This window comes from Pygoscelis adeliae, unplaced genomic scaffold (assembly GCF_000699105.1).
Source record: "Pygoscelis adeliae isolate BGI_AS28 unplaced genomic scaffold, ASM69910v1 Scaffold358, whole genome shotgun sequence".
NCBI classification, from domain to species: Eukaryota; Metazoa; Chordata; class Aves; order Sphenisciformes; family Spheniscidae; genus Pygoscelis; species Pygoscelis adeliae.
Window position 1 is genome coordinate 3366511 of NW_008825429.1, and position 18594 is coordinate 3385104.

Below are 18594 nucleotides of genomic sequence, written 5' to 3' on the forward strand. Positions count from 1 at the left end.
GCACCGTTCAAAAGGGGGCACCCGAGCGCTGTCCCCGCTGCGGGCTGCTGAGCGGGGCCTGCCGGCGCGTAACCACTCCCGAGCGCCCGGGCTGCCTGGGGTCGCCTGCTACGCCCCGATGGGCTTTTTTCTCCAGCTCGGTGCGTTGGGTTGGGATGTTCCCAAGGCAAATCCCAGGCTTCCCAGCGTCAGGTCCTTACTAGTACCAGTGTTGCGTTTGTTCCCTGGACTTGTTTGCAGCAGCGTTGCTTGCGTTCTAGCTTTGTCACGCGTGTACGTATACCTCCTAAGAAAAAGCAAATGGGCAAAGCCTGTCCCAGCAGCTCTCCCGTGGAGACGGGGGAGTCACAGCGTGTGCCGTTCGTGTAAGTCACCGAGCTGCTTGGGAAGTCCTGTGGTGTTATACATGATTTATATTTTCAATTTCCAGACTGTTGGCATAATTTTAATGTGTTTTTCGTGTCTGTACATCTCCCTGGTTGTGATTAAGCAGCATGAGTAAGTGCAGCTGGGTTTTGAGTTTGCGTATGATGAACTCACGTAATTGAAAGGTCTGAAAGAAGACGAGCTCTTTAATGGCGGCTTCTTCTGTCAGTGCAGATGGTAACAACGTCGGTCGTCCTCCGCAGGTCGACCTGTACCTTAGCGTTCAGAGGTGCAGCCCCGCTTTCAGCTGGTTCCTAAGGAGAGCTCAGGGTGTGAGATGGTCACAGGGTCGGGGAGGTGTGGACGGCCTCTCCAAACCCCCGGTAGCCGCTGTGCAGGATTACCCCTCCTGCACTGTCAGCGAAAGAGCTTCACTGAAGGCAGCTCTTGAGAAGGATGGAGGCAATTGCCATTTCCCAACGGCCAGGTTTCCTGTGCTTAGAAAAAGACTTGTGGCAAAACTACTGGAGTTTTTGCCTGAAAAGGGAAGGAACAGTTTTGGTGCGTTTCTAAAGACATGCTCATTTGCTACCCTTCCTAAAGATTTTTTTATTATTATTATAAAGATATCAAGTTGCTCGGTTTAAGAGGTGAATTTTAAAGGCCTTTCCTGGAGAGCTGTGTTATGTTTTATGTAAATGCAGAGAACCCGTGAGCGTAGACCTGGCTGAGCCCTGTTCAGCCCACACAAAGTCTTGCATATTGTGTGAAACTTGGAAGTTCACGGAAATGATTTCAGTAGTTCAAGGAGCAGGTCGCTGAGAACTTAGAACTTTTCTTCTTCAGACTTTCCCAACAGTGTATCTCACTGTCTCGATACCACTTGAAAACCAAAGCAAACCATTTGCAGGAGTTAAACTCGGTGAGCGGTCTCAGTCCCTTCCCGCTGGCAGGTCCAGGCACACAGTAGCGCAGGCATGAAAAAAAACATTGAATTGTGTGATGTGATTTTTTGTTTTCCTTGGGTAACCTTGTGCGCTACTGATAGCGCATGGAAGGAGTTTGATAGTGAGGCGCAACCTTTTGTAATCTGGCGAGTCCGATTTACAAAATCCCTGCGACGTGCATATTAATTCTGGAAAAGACTAAAGGCGAGCGGTTTCTTCTTGTGCTGGGCCTGCGTACAGAATTTCACAGCTATTGACAGCCTGAAACCACAGATCAGTTTTTCAGGATGGGCAGTTACAGTCAGCCCTGGGTCGTCGTCAGTTAGAAGTCCCCCTTCGGGGGTGCGTGGCCTTTAGGAGATAATGCACACTGAAAAGTACCTTTGCCATTCTTGAAGTGCATTTTTTTTTTTTTTTTGGGGTGCTTTTAAAGGTCCTGTACTCCAGACTACTGATCTTACCTCTCACTCTGTCCTACTTCTGGAGGGGTAAATGTATCTTACAGAGCGTGAGTGCTGTGACAGGGACACAGGTTAACAAACAGAAAGCAGTCATCTTTCAGCCAAAGGGGGAGGTTTCTGAATTTCATCATATATGATGTACAGTGACCCTTTCCCCAGCAGATAAGACTGTGGGTGCTCACATTTGGTGTGGCGGCAGATGATATGTTTTGCTTGCCCTGGTTTTGTGTTTTGTGTGTTGATATCAAAGGCAGTCTGATGTGTTTTCCCCTGTGTGTGGTTTTAGATTTCTGATACACTGAAGCGGTTTGCGGTAAAAGTAACTACGGCCAGCGTGAAGGAACGGAGAGAGATCCTCAGTGAGCTGGGAAAATGCATTTCTGGGAAAGGTAAAAGCTTTAGGGCACTGTTCTGCTTACCAGGGTGGAGAAGAATGTTAAAATGTTTTATTTAAAAGGCTGTGTGAAACTTGTGGGTGGTTTTTTGAAGCAGGGGGCTGGCAGCGTTTGGAGTCTGTGCTTTCTCACAGCATTAATTCTAAGCATGGGTTTTGAAGGTAACACAGCACTCCAGTTACTAGCATGTGTGCTTTTCCAGTTAGTAGTACATATATATATGTAGAGAGAGGGAGAGTATGGAAGGATTTCGATAGTCTTAATAAAACAGTTGAAACAAATTTTAAAAAATCTTTTTGATTTCTCTCATTTTCTGAAGATGACTGCGGAATAGCATGTGTTCCAATTTTGCCCTTATTTTTAAAAATATGCCTAAAATGTATAAAAAGAGAGAACTCTGACTATGATCCTTGCAAACAATTTCATAGATGTATAGGGGCTGTGAGCAATTCACTGATTTCAGTTGTGAAGTGAATCATGTTCGTGTCAAAGATTAAGAGCTCATCAATTTACATTTTGAAATACATCCTGTTACAGATCTTCCAGAGGGTGCAGTGAAGGGCCTTTGCAAGCTCTTCTGCCTTACTCTGCATCGATACCGGTGAGTAAACTGATGTAGAAAGGCTGTGTTATTTGATCTATTAGTATTTATTAGTTAAACTGGATTGGAGCATCTGGAAATGTTGGCATGCAGTGTCAAATATATGCGTATGACACTGAAAGATGCCATCTAGTAATTAGGCTCTCAAGTTAGGTTTGACATTAAAAAGTTTTACAATGCTTACCTTGTGTTTCACTTTTAATTTTGAAATTAAAACTTGCATCCTGTAGTTCAGTTTGCAATGAATGCCCGTGTCCTTGTGAAGCAAGACTAAGATGTCTTTTAGATGCCTTTTAGACACTTTTTAGTTTGGATTAAATTGTGGCCTGTTGTAGAGAAGCTGTTCAGAACCTGTGTTTTCTTCTGCAACCTGCTGGAAAGCCTCGGCATAACCTCTGTCAGCTGAAGAAGGGAATGGAACTTTTTGCCAGAAACTTCTCCTCTTCTTGGAACAGCAAGGATAAAATAACTGTTAGCTGGAGTGCTGAAATGAGAAAGCAGAGCCCTTTGTGTGATGCAAGTGTAGTAATGTGTAATGTTGGCAGGTTTATAATATTCACGGAGATTATTTTTCATTCTAGCGATGCAGCATCCCGCAGAGCCCTGCAGCTGGCGCTTCAGCAGCTCGCAGAATCCCAACCAGATGCAACGGCAAAAAACCTTCTGCAGTCACTTCAGTCTTCAGGGATCGGCGGCAAGGCTGGAGTTCCCAGGTGCTGGATAAGTTGCTTTGTGTGGAAGCAGTTCTGAGTTGCTGGTGGTTGCTCTTGTGTTCAGAATGGTTCTGCTGCTGCTTGCCAGAGGTGTTAAAAACACTTAGAGGCAAAGCTCTCAATGACCAGTCAAATGTTTCTCTCTTACCTCTTTCATGTCTTCTGGGGAAGCAGAAGGACTTTCTTGGTGTTACTGCTGGTGGATTGGGTCTGAGTTACGGTTTTGCCTTTGTTAACCTTCAAGTCTGGAGAGATGAGGAACAAACTTTTATCGAGAAACAGTCTCCAAAATGGTTAGGAAAGGGGATTTCCTCGCCCATCTGGTGTTCAGCTGGTGGAATTCAAGACCTTATTATAGACAGGGAGGTAATGAAATTTAAAGATGAGCTGAGAAACACATGGCTCATCTATTGTGGCAGCATGTGGGAAAACTAGTGGTTCCAAAAGGTGACTTAAGGTATTGTTCAGTGGATACAGGCCACAGAGTGCCGTCCCGCAATGCCTCCATGGCTGAACAGAAGTGTAGCTTTTAGAAAAACATCTGATCTTGGTTTAAAGGCTTGCAGTGATACGATATTCACCCTTCAGTTGCAGCGGCTGGCCTTGTGCAGAAGGACGCTTTCTACGTTCTTTCACTTAGAGGGAGAGATCAAAATGGGGTGAGGATCCTCAGGGACCTGCGAGGTGGGATCCGTTACCTGAAGTGGAGGGGAGGAGGTGAGAGTTAGCAGAAACCAGAACTGAGTAGTGTGCCAGGAGGGAATGTAAGCTGAGAAACAATTTGGCAGTCTAAGGCTGTGAAGCTCTGCCAGTAAAGATCAGTAGCAGATGATAAATCTTGAGTCACTTTTTGGGCACTCTCAGTTGGCAAAGTATTTAACTCTCATTTCTGTAATGCCACTGGGAAGATCCAAAAATGATCTGTCTTTTGCTAAGGTTTTTCATTCCCAGCAGGCAAAATTTAGCCTCTTTTGTGCCGTTCAGAAGTTCTAAGTGTTAAACAGGAGCTGGAACACATAGCTTATGAAGAGTAATTATTTCCTTTACATGCTAAGACTTTAGCTGCATCTTTCTGTGATAAAATTGCCTCGCTTCTAAGGTGGTGTTCTGACTTGGGCAAAGATGAGTCTGTTACGTACTAGTAGATGTAAGTTACATACTGGGAGCTGTAGATTTACTTCCTTCCCCCATTTGTACAACAGTAAGAGCAGTGGATCGGCAGCTCTGCTGGCACTCTCCTGGACACGCCTGCTTGTACGCACAGTCTTTCCAACACCTGACAAGAGACAGGGAGAAACATGGAAAAAACTGGTAGGTTCTTTTTGGTTTGCAGAAATATCCCTTCGGAGATAAGGACTTAAATATTTTTTATGTCTTTTAAGTTGCTGAAACATTGCAAATAATTCTGAACGTAACTGATAACGTCATGTTAAAATCCAGGTTTACATGACAATCTTTTTTGCTTTCTGATGTATTTTGATCTCTCCTATTCCACTGGGGAAAGCAGGAAGTGTATAAAGCATGAGAGTGGGGCAGTCTTGCACGTGCGCAGAGCTGCTCTGCATACTATGGTGTATACCAGTGTTTCTAGACTAGGTGTGCTAGTGGTGCCTCCAAGGTGCAGTCTGCAGCATGGCATGAATTCCTTGTGCCTCCCTTGAAGTAGCTGCATGTGATACTCTGTCATATAGTGCCAAGTAGCTTTTTGCTTTCTTTTCACCTACTTTAACAACCTGAACCTGCAACCATGCTCACAGCACCTTGGAATACAGTTGGAACACATTTTAAGAAGAGATGTAACCTGATCTAAATTGCTGTTTTCAAAGTCAGAGTTTCCAAAACTGTTATGGATGGTTCTGCAAAGTGGTGTGTGTGGGATGAAAGCAAAATAGCAGCTTGTTGGAAGAACTTAGATGACCTAAGGACTTTTTCCTAAGCAGATTCAGTTAATTGCTCGCATCTGACACGTCTTGTTTGATCTGAGCTCTCTGAGAAGTAAGTGCATGAAGGTTTTCTCGACTGTTTCCCTTGGCAGGTGGAGGTTCAGTGTTTGCTCCTTTTGGAAGTCCTGGGAGGTTCTCATAAGCAGGCGGTGGATGGGGCCGTGAAGAAATTGAACAGGCTGTGGAAAGAGGTGATATATGCCTTACGTGACCATATTCAATAGCTGTTCTAGGTTCTGTTGTGTTAATGTGCCTTGCTCTTTTTCTTTTCAGAACCAAGATCTGGTGGATCAGTACCTATCCGTCATTCTTGGTCTTGAACCAAACCAGAGTTATGCTGCAATGCTGGGACTTGCCGTGCAGTTTTGCACAGCCCAGAAAGAGATTGATATTATTAAACGATACAAGGTAAATCTGTTGTACTGCTTTTTTTTTTTTTTTTTTTGGTAATAACTAGCGTCACTTCTCATCATGGAGAAGGGGGCTGAACAGATGTCTCAGTGAGGTTGGTACTTTGCATCTGCCCCGGTTTCATTATCTGTCAATTCAGTAGTCATGCACTTCTGACTAAAACAGCTGGGACAGATTTATAGAGGAGGTGCCAGATATGTGGCTTTTTGCGGTGGCCTGTGCATTTATGTAGATGGCCAACACTGCAGCTTTCTGCCTTCTTCCCTGTTGTAGGAATGGAAGGCAGTGTTTAGCTTTCGGTGTGTTTTGAGTGTTGGGCTGAAGGGTAGAGCAGAGAGCACTGATCTCTGCTTGGCTGTCTTATGTGAGGATGGAAGGAAAGCTTCTGCTTAGTGGTAGGGCTGCCTTCCAGAGGAGAAGGAGGTGGGGTGTCAAGCCTGGCTTCCTGATGGTGTGTGGGGAGCTGTGTATAGGTTGCGATGTGGCTGTAATGTGGTGTTTCTGCTTGTTCAGAGTGCTCTTCTGGATTTCTACTTGAAGACCATCCTTATGAGCAAGACAAAGCCTCAGAAGCACGTGCTGGTGAGACATACTGTTACAGAGCTGTTTGTGCTTTTGTCCTATGTGCAACGTCCACTGCTGTGCTGAGCGTTTTGTTCCCTTTGCAGGACAGCTGTTCCCCGCTTCTTCGGTACATGTCTCATGCTGAATTCAAGGACTTAGTTTTGCCAACTCTGCAGAAATCCCTGCTACGGAGTCCTGAGAACGTAATTGAAAGTGAGTCTGTCATCTCTCTGCATTGCTCTGTCAAAGAGCACGAACAGTTGTTCCTTAGAGGTCTGGAGTTGTGGGGGGAGTGTGTATCTCTGGACGGTGCTTTTGGTCCTGCGAGCACAGGCAGCAAGATTGTCTGGCGTCTAAGGATTGGATGTGGAGAAGCAACATTTGTGGTGTGATCCCAAGTGTCTGGGTATGTGATAGCTACTATTTGCACCGAGGACAGAATTTCACAGCTGAGTGCTAAGAATAATCCTGAATTAATCTGTTCAGTGGGCATCAATTTCAGTGTTTTTTCTTCCTACTCCTTACTGACCCTGTCTGCTCTTGATGTGAACTGTGGGGAAGGGTGTATTAAAATGCTAAAACCAGTTTCTTAACAAAATGTAATATGCCATTATCTCTTCTGTCTTCAGCAATCTCTTGCTTGCTCGTATCTGTGAACCTGGATCTCAGCCAGTATGCTCTAGACATTGTGAAAGGACTGGCCAGTAAGTACGCTAACTTCTGGAGGGAATGATGAATTCAGAATCAAGCTTTCTTCAACTTTCTGGCTGTACCTCTAACAGCTTGATTACTGGTGAAGGGGTTGTTTTATGTGGGAGGGAGGATGATGCTGTAACTTGGAACTGGAATAGTTCACGTGACGGTTCCAGAAGCTGAGTCAAGCCACATGTAAAGATACGTCCTTGTCTTGCTGATTTTATGCAGTATGTTGTAAGGAGCTTTTAGCTTGTGCTTTATTTTCTAGGTCATTTGAAATCCAACAGTGTGCAGCTGATGGATGAAGCAGTTGTGGCATTAAAGAACTTGGCTCGACAGTGTAGTGATCCTTCAGCCGTGGAGTCGCTGGGCAGACACCTTTTTGCCATCCTTGGGGGTGAGTAAATTGTAGGATAAGCAGTGGGGGAGAATAAAGGTTTGCCAGCTTCAAGGAGTTTTGTGTATTGTATTTTCTGTTGTCTTTAGCTGCCTGTATGGTAGGGGTGGCTCAACGTGGACTGGGGTAATGGGGCAAGCTTTTGTATTTTTAGAGAAGATTCTTGATGTAGCCCATAGCTGTTGTCTGTCTGTAAGTCAGCCATCACCCGTTTGTTTCTTGTTGGCAGGCTCAGAAGGGAAGCTGACAGTTGTTGCTCAGAAGATGAGTGTCCTTTCAGGTGAGGATCCTAGAAGAAAGCTGCTTCTCTGGTGGAGGAAATTTAGCGGAAGGCTGAATGAAAGGGATCTGTGCTTAAACCTTTAGGATTCCCTGCCTGTCATTCCGAATTGGCTGTGGTTAATGTCATAGAGGGTGCTGGATGCCACATGCCAGTTCTTGACTTTCTCTTCAAAGGAAATAATTGGCTGGTAGGCTAAAACGTTTTATTCAAGGAAGAAGATGACTGTATCCTGAGTAAAAATGAAGACAGAGGTCCTGCAGTGTTGGTACATGATGGATGTGACATCCAGATGTAGTGACAAGAGAGAGAGATGTCTGTGCAAGGATTAAAATGTGAAGGGTCACTCTTGATTGTTTTTAGATTGTGCAGCAAGTGCTGGTAGTTTGGGAACTAATGAGAGAACTCTGTCCTTTCAGGGATTGGCAGCCTTAGTCACCATGTAGTTTCTGGATCCTCTAGCCAAGCTCTGACTGGAACTGTGGCTGAGCTTTTCATCCCCTTCCTGCAACAAGAAGGTGAGACCTCTTTGTTCTGGGTTTGCTAAGCTGCTTGTCTCGAGCAGGATTTTCATATGGCCTGTTATGCAGGATAAATCCGGATTCTCACCTGTTGTGTTATAAAATCCCTTGCCCTGTTTTGATGAGCAGCCCCATGGAGACAGTGCTGTGTCTGTTAGAAGCACGTGCATTCTTTTCCTGCCTCCTCCTGGTGTTGTTACCTGATTTCTGTTTCATGTTCCTGTGTTTTATGCAATTGCTGTACTGATGATGTGTTACTTCCTAGTCCATGAAGGCACGTTGGTTCATGCGGTCTCTGTCCTGGCTCTTTGGTGTGTTCGGTTCACCACGGAAGTTCCTAAGAAGCTGGTAGAATGGCTAAAGAAAGCCTTCAGCCTTAAAACCTCTACTTCAGCTGTGAGACATGCCTACCTGCAGTGCATGCTAGCCTCCTTCAAAGGTAAAACTGTGCAGCTATTAATAACTCTCTTGACTCTGTGGCTTAAGAGAAGAGTAATCAACTTCTGTACTTCCTGATATAAATTGCCGTGTGGATTAAGAAAGATTTTTATAAGGCAGTATCTGTTCAATGACCTCCTTTGTATTTCTTCTTAAACTCTCTTTTGCCTTCAAGTTTATAAAGATGGTTTGTCTCCTTGTATAACTAGCATCACTGCCCATTGTGCTGTCTTTTCATATACCCCCAAAGAAATTTTTGATTGCTTTATTTTTGTCTAATACTTAGATTGTGAGGTTTCTAGCTCAGGGACCATGCTTTTGCTTTATACAGCACCCAGCACACTGGCATCCTGGTCTGTGGCTTTGGCTCTCAGAAGCTTTAAAAAAATACAAAAAAAATAAAACTAATGTGTTTGAAATGAAGATCTTCAGAAATTCTAAACTTTTGGTGATCCTTTTGAGATTTGCTTCTGTTGGTCCTATCCCCTTTGACTTCAGCATTTCATCCATGGGTCAATAGGCAATCAGTTTGATGCCTGTATGTGAGATCTCCCTTTCTTGTTGATGCAGTGTGAATCAAAAAGATGGTATAAATTTGCTTAAGAGGTCAATAACTCAATGTATTGTACAAATACAATGGATTTGCCATAATTTCCTCAATGTGGATATGAGTGAAATTGTAATTCTACATTTTTCTGTTGTAGCTACCAGGAATTTCTGTGTTATCATAGGGCTGAAAAAAACCACTCTAAAAACTGCTTAGATATCACAGGATGGTGGTCCTTTCAGACACATCAATATGGCAAACTTGAAGTTGCTCATGATGGCAAGGGGGATTACTTGTGTGTGATGTGTACAGCTGTTCAAAGGATCAGGGCTCAAGATAATTCATATTCCAAAACAATTTACTCACCACTGGAATGCTGACTACCGTTGCTTTGACCCACCCAGTGACGTATCCAACTGGGGCATAAAGAAAACAGAGATTCTAACTCTTACGAGTTTATGATTAAAACACTACCTGCGAATACTTAATGTAGAAAATCACAAGGTCTGTTGTGTGTGAGGTGTTGCTTCTGGAAATACCAGGAACACCTAGCTCAAGTTCCATGGAAGTGAGGGTCGCAGACCAGTGGGATTCCTTGACTTGTGAATGTTTGAAGTGGAACAGATGATTGTGGCTTGCCGGGAATTTACTTTCTCCCTCTTGGGGAAACATAACCCTTGAAGTCAGACTGCCTGTGATTTGAACCAATTCCTTTAATGTAACTGAATTAGCATTTTCTTTTGCATCCCATGAACAGAAACTTTTATTGAGATGGGAATGCTTTATCTGTGAGGAAAGGACTAAAGTGGTTATCATCTAGCTTTTCATAAAGTTTAATGATAGTAGTGATTGGCAAATACTCTGGGAGATTTCAGAGTCTTCCCAGTATGTGTCTGGTTCCTTTCCTTGTCTCATGACAACAGAAGAACCATTGATACCCTTGTGGTGTAAAGTGTGAAGGACCATGTTGTTTTGTAACTTGTCTCTTTCTGTCTCCTCAGGTGACACATTATTACAGGGAATGGACTTGCTGCCAATGCTGATCCAGACAGTAGAAAAAGCAGCATCTCAAAGTACTCAGGTTCCCATGGTAACTGAAGGAGTTGCTGCAGCTTTGTTGATCTGCAGGATGTCTGTAATTGAGGGACAAACTGGTAAGGTCATAAGGCCCTTTTGTAAACCAGGGAAGGATTTATTCCCATCTCTCTTGATTATGTCAGTGAAGAACTCTTGCTCTTCCATGGCTTTATGAATTCCAGCTTCCATTCACTTAGGGCAGTATTCCTCTTTATTCTGACAGGAGATGTTCACCCAGACCTTACAAGCTAGGACTTGACTGATACATTAAAAGTATTACTTGCTTGTTATTTGGGTAGTATTTTTACAAACCATCTTTGGAAAGCATGAGGACAGGAATTCTTGTCTTCCATTAGAGGATATTACAAGAACTGTCTGAATTCATACATCTGCCAGGATATAAATCCAGGTGTGTTCTGTCTGTCAAAGGCAACACACCACTTCGCTCCTTTCCTCATTTTTAGCAAGGCTTGCCCTATGAAAGATTAAGGTGAAACAGACTTTACATTTCACAAGTGTAAGTCAGAGAAATATATTTTTTTCAGTAGATGTTTTTGGGGCATGCTTATAGTTCTGAATGAGAGAAATGAGAGGCTTTATAGCTGAAGACGAGTAAAGCTAGAAATAATTTTGAGTGATTTCGGGAGACAGAATTCTATGGTATTTTATGTACACTGGTGAGTTCTGACTTATTTTGAGACATCCTTGATAGACATCTATTCTTTTCCTGTCAGAGTCTAAGCTAAGTGGTTTCTGGCAGCTGATTCTGGATGAGAAAAAACAAATTTTTACATCTGAGAAGTTCTTGCAGTCTGCGCCAGAGGAAGGTAAAATCTCAGTTATTGTGTATCTAGTTGCTGTTTAACTCTGTTACTTAGTACTTATAAGAGCTACTGTTGCTGTTAGCCCTGTTCGACCATCCTTGGAGGATCCAGTTTCACGTTAAAATGAAGAGTGTCCTCTTTCAGAAGTACATCTAGGGTAGTTAGAGTCTAAGCTTGAAGATGAATTAATTTATTTCTTAATGAACCTGAGTTATCAAACATTTATAATTCCAAATGTGTATATTCTGTAAAAGTCTTTCCAATACAAAATGCGTTTTTGTTGTGTCCCAGTTTGTGAGTAAATAGTTGCAGCCAATCTAAGGGACATGAGAAGCCTAAAATTAAGAAGATGGTGGGAAAAAGTAAAATAAGGCTGGAGAAGAAACCATGTAGGTGAAAATCTTAAGACATGTGGGGGAAGAGTAATAGCAGATAGGAAATCAGTTGGGTTATAGATAAGTGTCTCTATGCTCTGTTTTGTTCTCTTGTGTTTAAAGATTAATTAGGAAAAAAATTAATGGAATGTGCCCAACAGAAAACATTCCTGGCTACATTTTAAATTGAAAGTTTTGAAAATGAGTTCACGAATCATTTCTCTGAAATGAATTAATTTATCTTTCGTACAAAGCTTTGAAGAGGTAAAGGTTTTTCTAAGTAGGAAATAACAGCATTTCTCCTTTGCTTGCTGTGATCCCTGTTTCCTGAAGGCAATGTGTATATCCATTTTCCCTTCCAAGTCTGCAAATATCCTGAAACAGCGTGATTTGGAAAACTTTATATTGCTCCCTTAGGATGTTAGCTCCAAAAACTAATGCTGATATTTTGAGAGTAAACATTGTCATGATTTGTTATTGGTTATTTAAGCAAAAACATCCAGCTAATATGCTTAATATCCCCAAACTGTCTGATGCCTTGAGTGTCGGAAGTCCCCTGTACCATACTTAATACGGGTTATGACCCACCCCATGTTTCAGGGCTTTCTGCTCCTGCTTTTATGATATGGTTGAACATTGATATACAAACCAAAGGGCCTAGTGACAGTTGAAGCCTAGAAGATGGTATGAGGTAAAATACCAAGGCTACTATTCAAATAGCATTATGCACTTGTGTATGAATTCAGTATACGTTTTACTGTCACTGAAGACATTTTGGCAGTGCTTGGGAATTAACAGTATTGATGCAGCAAGCATTGTGTTTATTGTTTGGTTTGTGCTGTTGACTTAGACGAAAACAGGTCACACATAGTGGTCAGGAAAATTCTGCTGGGATCCAGCTAACAACATTTCTATGAAATCATGGTTCTGTTTCCAGTCTTGGCAGATCTGAGTTGGATTTGTCTCTAGCTTCACTGAGAAGATTATGTAGAGGCTCAGTTTGGGTAGCTATTTTAATGTCTCCTGCTTCCTGTTTGTTTGTTTTCAGGTAGAAAAATCTGTTTCCTTATGAAGTCTCATGCTGTTTTAAATATTTGCCTTTTCCCACAGCAATGTGTACAGTACTGCAGCTGACAGAGCGCCTTCTCTTGGATCATGCACAACGACTGCCTGAAAGTAAAGTTCAGTACGTAGACTGCTCTTGCTGCCACCGATCTGTGTCTGATCCCTAAATGTTAATGTGGGCAGTGGAGAGGGTGGGCCTGGGACTTTGCACAAAATGTTGAACTCTCTGTGCTTTTGTGTCCAGTTGGTTTGCAGAGCTGCCTCCCTTGCTAAACCTGTTTATTTCTCTGTTTTCAGGCAGTATCACCGTGCCCTTGTTGCAGTACTGCTGAGTCGGACCTGGCATGTTCGAAGACAGGCCCATCAAACAGTTAAGAAGCTCTTGTCCTCTCTGGGAGGGTACAAACTGGCCTATGGGCTATTGGAGGAGCTGAAAGTGGTTCTCAGCTCTCATAAGGTGAGTAGTCAAGAAGCCTAGTCTCTGCTTAGCCAGTTGTTTGTATGCTGCCAATCACCTCCCTACCCTACATTTGCTATTAGTATTGACATACAGCGTGATACGAAGATGATTCAGTCCCAGATGATCTCCTAGAATGCCACTTGTTACTAGATTACTGCATATTACTGTATTGGTGTCTGCGGTGTGCCTAGTCTTCCCTATATACGCAGAAGACACATTATTCAAAGTTGTTGGGGGAGGAAGCTGCAGTTTTCCATGTCCTTCTATTATTTTAATCCAAATTTAATCCCTGCTGAAAGACTAAATGCTTCATTCCTTTCTTGGTATCCTAGTTCTTTGGCCTTGGCTTATAGCTCAGGCTGCCTGTTTAAAACAAATGTAATAGAAATACTTCAGTACCAACTATTACCAAAAATAAAAAGAAAATAAAAAAAAGGAAACAATGAGTGCTATATTATTGGGCATGCTGCGAAGCCAGCGCCACGTCAAGTTGTAGAATAGATTAAGTTACATTACGTACCAAGGCTGGGACTTTGTAAACAGTCTTCCCATGTCACAGATACAGCCTGAATAAAGTATTTTTGAAAAGATACTGGGTAAAATTAGACTGCAGAAGTTGGGCATACTGTTCCCAGCCAGCTGGTTCAACCTTTTTCAAAGTCCTCTTTGCCAAAAGTTATCTTTTTAGTTTTATTTTACCCTGGCTTGCCAAATCTAGTATAGTCCTCCATTCTTAGTCTCTCTGTCACTGTCATCTCTGTGCTTCGGTTCCACTGTTATCCTTTATCCCTTCTTTCCTTTGAAAACTTGAGGTGGTTAGTACTGACAGAGGGAGCCGATTGTTGGTATTCAGTATGGTGTTACTGTGGAAGGCTTGGTGTGATGTGTTAATGACAAGTTGTCCACTCAGGTTCTGCCTCATGAGGTCCTGGTGATGGAGTCGGGAGAGCTGTCGGAGCTAGGAAAGACATACATTCCTCCCCGTGTCCTTCATGAGGCGCTCTGTGTCATCTCAAGTGTGGCAGGGCTTGATGTGGATTCCTTTGAGCCAGAAAAACTGGCACTGGAGATGCTGCTGGTGAGCCATCATCCATCTGTAGGTAAGCAAAGGGATAAGACCACGCTCATGGCCAATGTATGGGGTTTTTATCTCACCTTTTTATTTTATTGTATTAGCAGTCTGCTTTGTATTTATTATGCTAATTTATTCTTCTTGCTAGTGGCAGTGCAGCCAGGTCTTTGGCCAGCCCTCCTCATCAAGATGAAGATAGATCCCAAAGACTTCATTACCAAACACCTGAATGACATATTACCCAGGATCACTGCCTACGCTCCGGAGAACCAGGTGATAAACTTCCACTCTCCTTGTGTTAGTTTTTGGAGATACTTTGGAACAGGAGAGTGTTCTGGAGGAGTTAAGTACTAACTGGTCTATAAGGAAGGAGATCTGTCTAAAAGGTGGGGAAAAGGCAGGTTCAAAGAGAACATCTCTGGTGAAAAGGAGGTGGGATTTAAGGGGGGAAGAATGTATACCAGCAACCAACTAGAATTCTAGATAAGATTCAAGTACCCACTGAACAAGGAATTAGGAATTAGAACATAACGTGGGCTGCCTCAACAGGGCATACTTTTTTGAGACAATTTCAAGGAATACTGATAACAATGTTTTTTCCTTTGTTTTCTTGGTAGTCACCTATGAATGCAGTGGGATCTCTCTCTCTGCTTTCACCTGGTAGAGTGCTCCCAGAACTCATCAGCACTATCTCAGCATCAATGGAGAATCCAGCTCTGTGCCAGGTTACTCGAGAGGAATTTGCCATCATGAAGACACCAGAGGGAGAACTGTATGACAAATCTATAATACAGAGGTAAGACTTTATAATGCCTTTTCTCTGTGCACCCGGGGATTGATTGCTGCTGGCATCTAGCCAGCGGGTCAGTGGGTTTGTCAGATGCTCTTTCTGGACAGGAGTTCCTGGATTTGTGTGCCTGGATCTTAGTCCAGAGCAGTGCTGATTGTTTTCTCTGCTTTTCTTTCTCAGTGCTCAACAGGATAGTATGAAAAAGGCTAACATGAAGAGGGAGAACAAAGCTTATTCCTTCAAGGAACAAATCATTGAGCTGGAACTGAAGGAGGTCAGTTGATGGGAACAGGAAAGCCAGTAGTGAAGGCTCTGACACGAGGCTATCTCGTATGTTTTGTTGCATGCCTTCTGGCACATGTTTGTACACCGTTGGGAAAGATTCTCTGAACTTCTTTGAACACCTAAATGTTACCTTCTCTTATATCTGTATTTGTATCAATTTATGTGGTATTCTACTTGTTTGTGAGTGCGCTTACTAGTTGGTAATACCTGTTTTTTCTCTTCATCTCTAGTTCAATGTATCTCGTGTAACTTTTTCAGTCAGGGCTGTTAAATAGGTGCTTCCATCTTGTAGACAGCCAGCAGTTCTGTTCAGTCCAGCCAGAGCAGTGGGTGTAGGTGGGGGGAAGAACTTGGTGAAAGGAAGGGAACGTACCAGGTTGACTGGAGCATTCTTTTATTAAAGGATGGCTTCTGTTTGCTCTGGGGAGGATGACATGCCCATCCACTGTAGAAAGAGCTGGACAGCTCTTTCTAATGGTATCAAATAATTTGTGACCAATTTAAACGTGGGAGAAACTGATGTTGTGCTGCTAATGGGACACTAAAGTGTTGTTAACCTGCTGATTTCCATTTTGTGTCTTCACTTAAGAGTGATATGCTTGGAAGAATGTTTTGACACTGTTTTAAAAGTAAATTGCAAAAAACCCCCAATGTGTCCAACTTTCTTCTCTACCTAATTGAAGGTATGGTTTTAATAGCTCCTGGTTAATAATGTCCATGGCTCTCTACTGCAGGAAATAAAGAAGAAGAAAGGAATAAAGGATGAGGTGCAACTGACTAGCAAGCAGAAGGAGCTGATGCATGCACAGCTGGAAAGGGAGTCTCAGATAAGAAAACGGCTGAAGGAGGTAAGTTTCGATGGTCTTTTTTTGCCAGTCCTGCAGCTACCATGACCCAAGTCATTTTGATAAAAGGAAAATGGAGTAGCATAGAGAATATTTGGCAATAACCTATTTGTTTCTTTCACTAGAAATTAGATTTAACAACTTGATTTTTTTTTTCCGATGGAGTTTTTCATGGTAACCTTTTGAATTGTTTCTCTTACAGCTTGATAATGAGCTGGAAACAGCCCTAGGACTCCTGGACACTGTTATAAAGAGAAAGCCTCCTGGTCTAACTCAGTACATCCCTGGTCTCATCGGTTCCTTCTTGCCACTTTTTCGATCGCCCTTGGCTGCTCCAAGGATTAAGGAGCCTTTTCTTTCCTTAGCTTCCTGTGTCATGCCTGCTCGACTGAAAACCTTTGGTCAGTATTTGCAGTTGCTATTTAAGGGCAGGGTGCATTATTTTTATGGCAGGGTGGTGAAAATCCTTGCTCTTAGAAGCTGTGGATGACCATGTACCACAGACAGCCAAGAGGAAAAACCACCCTGGAACAGTGCTTAGGGAGATGACTGTGATGTCCCAGAGATCCTACTGCTGGATAGGACTGGGTCCAAAGACAAGGAGTTGTCTAGTCATTGTGACCATCTCTCAGTAGCACTTGGTCGCAATGGGATTGTCTTCCCTGTGCAGAGTTTGGAGGATCTGAGTGTAACTCACACATATGTGTGTGAAAGAAGCTGTCCCCTATAAGCCTCGGGGCTGTGCTTCCTTCTCTCTCCTTATTTTGTAGCCTGGGCTGTTGCCCAGAGCTTTGTTATAATTCTTGGGTCTGTGTTCCTGGGGATTTTTCTCTCAATAAATCTTTGGGTTTAGACTTCTCATGGATTCTTTATTCTTTCATACCAGGTACTTTAGTGAGCCATGTGACCTTGCGCCTCATGAAACCAGAATGTGAATTAGATGAATCCTGGTGTCAAGAAGAGCTGCCTACTGCTCTGAACAGAGTTGTCAGCTTGCTGCATGCCCATACCATTCCTAGCCGAACAGGCAAGGGAGAGTCAGGTAAAAAGTATTGTAGATCCCTCTGACACTCCCCCACCAATAACTCTGTGAGCTGTTTTAGTTTTGATGCTTTGTATAATGTTTTATAGGTGAGACTTCATTTTTTCCTTTTATTTTTTTTTTTAAATCGGGTAAGTCTTCATAGATATGAAAAACCTTAAGGTTTTTTTTGTGGTGGTAGTAGTAGAAATGATGTTATAAGTATAGTAAGTGTAGAAATGAAATAACAGTATTTTTTCTTAAAATCGTTCATACGGAAATAATAGTAGTGAAATTAAGGCTCATCTTTGCCAAGGACAGTTCCTACCTTTCAACACCACTTAGCGTAAGTGATTCAGTGAGACTAAGTGGAAAGACAAAATAATTGCTTGTTATCTGTGATCTCAGCCTGTGGCCTCTGCTTGTTTGCTATGTAGTGCTGCAGTTCATGAATATTTTATTCTGGCACGGTTGTAGAAGCAGCAGTTCTTTCCCACTCTGTAACATGAAGGCAAGCACCAATATTTTTACAGTGCAAGAATATGATCTGGGTTAAAACGAACCTTTTTTTCTTGAAATTTTTTGGTTTTTTTTCTTTTTTTTTTCCCCACTGGGTTAGTTTTAATCTAGATCACTTCTAGAATCTGCTTCATGATGGGGTGCGCAAGCACTTGTACCATTACGTTGAAGATAATAGTACAGAGGAGGGAGGGTAGGTCTGCTTCCTTTGGAGGCAGGGATGGCTTAGGCTGTCTTAAAGCGTCTGGTGTACTGTAGTGATAGAGGTGGTTCATCCAGGCTTTGGAGTTGTTGATCATCTAGCTCTATCAAAAACTGCTGTAGTAGGTGGTTTATAATTTTTTAAAGGAAATGTAGGATTCCGTTTGGTCCCTTACCCCAGTAGTTCAGTTCTCCTCTTACTGTTCTGTTGCCAGTCAGATCCACGGTTGTGTGACTGTGGCACACGTAACCTGCACAGCTGAATAGCACCACTTCAGTGCTGAACATCTCCGTGATAATTCAGTGTCTCCACTATGTAACTTATTTCCATAGTAAGTGCAAGTTCATTAAAATTTGAATCCATTTTCAGGCTTATTTCCAGAAAGTAGTGGAAGTATTTTCAACCCTCTTCCTTCAAGATTTTGTGCAGTACTTAATTAAATGAGTATCTCAAAAATTTTTTTTTTTTTTTTCCACTTCTCCCGCAAGAGGGAGGAAGTAGGTTCTGTAATGCTTTGGACAAGTCATGTTATATGCCCAAATGATTTTTCCTCATTTTCAAAGTTCTTTGGAGTGTAGTCTTGCAATATTATTTAGTAGAGGTTAGTTTCTTAGGCTACCATGTGACCTAAGAGAGACCATGCCTCATCATAATGTGGATGATAAAATTTATCATTCATTGCTGAAATGCCAAGATACATTTTATAATCTTTTTCCTATTGGTCAATACCAGCTACTGTGTTAATAGAACATTTATCTTCTCAGATAAAGCTTTTTTTCT

At 42.5% G+C, this 18594-nt stretch overlaps 1 protein-coding gene across 1 annotated transcript in view; it reads left to right on the plus strand.

The window, feature by feature from the left end:
• The first annotated feature begins 575 nt into the window (after window positions 1-575).
• Window positions 576-18594, plus strand: part of GCN1L1 (GCN1 general control of amino-acid synthesis 1-like 1 (yeast)) — a 42265-nt gene continuing 24246 nt past the window's right edge. The window contains exons 1-25 of the mRNA XM_009330875.1: window positions 576-698; window positions 2061-2163; window positions 2707-2770; window positions 3352-3483; window positions 4686-4794; window positions 5519-5617; window positions 5700-5834; window positions 6351-6419; window positions 6506-6614; window positions 7031-7105; window positions 7366-7494; window positions 7724-7774; window positions 8194-8292; window positions 8561-8734; window positions 10282-10434; window positions 11092-11184; window positions 12666-12741; window positions 12918-13077; window positions 13991-14180; window positions 14301-14425; window positions 14770-14948; window positions 15123-15216; window positions 15962-16075; window positions 16275-16473; window positions 16959-17114. Coding sequence (XP_009329150.1) covers window positions 576-698; window positions 2061-2163; window positions 2707-2770; window positions 3352-3483; window positions 4686-4794; window positions 5519-5617; window positions 5700-5834; window positions 6351-6419; window positions 6506-6614; window positions 7031-7105; window positions 7366-7494; window positions 7724-7774; window positions 8194-8292; window positions 8561-8734; window positions 10282-10434; window positions 11092-11184; window positions 12666-12741; window positions 12918-13077; window positions 13991-14180; window positions 14301-14425; window positions 14770-14948; window positions 15123-15216; window positions 15962-16075; window positions 16275-16473; window positions 16959-17114 — 3010 coding nt within the window. The remainder of the gene's footprint in view (window positions 699-2060; window positions 2164-2706; window positions 2771-3351; window positions 3484-4685; window positions 4795-5518; window positions 5618-5699; window positions 5835-6350; window positions 6420-6505; window positions 6615-7030; window positions 7106-7365; window positions 7495-7723; window positions 7775-8193; window positions 8293-8560; window positions 8735-10281; window positions 10435-11091; window positions 11185-12665; window positions 12742-12917; window positions 13078-13990; window positions 14181-14300; window positions 14426-14769; window positions 14949-15122; window positions 15217-15961; window positions 16076-16274; window positions 16474-16958; window positions 17115-18594) is intronic.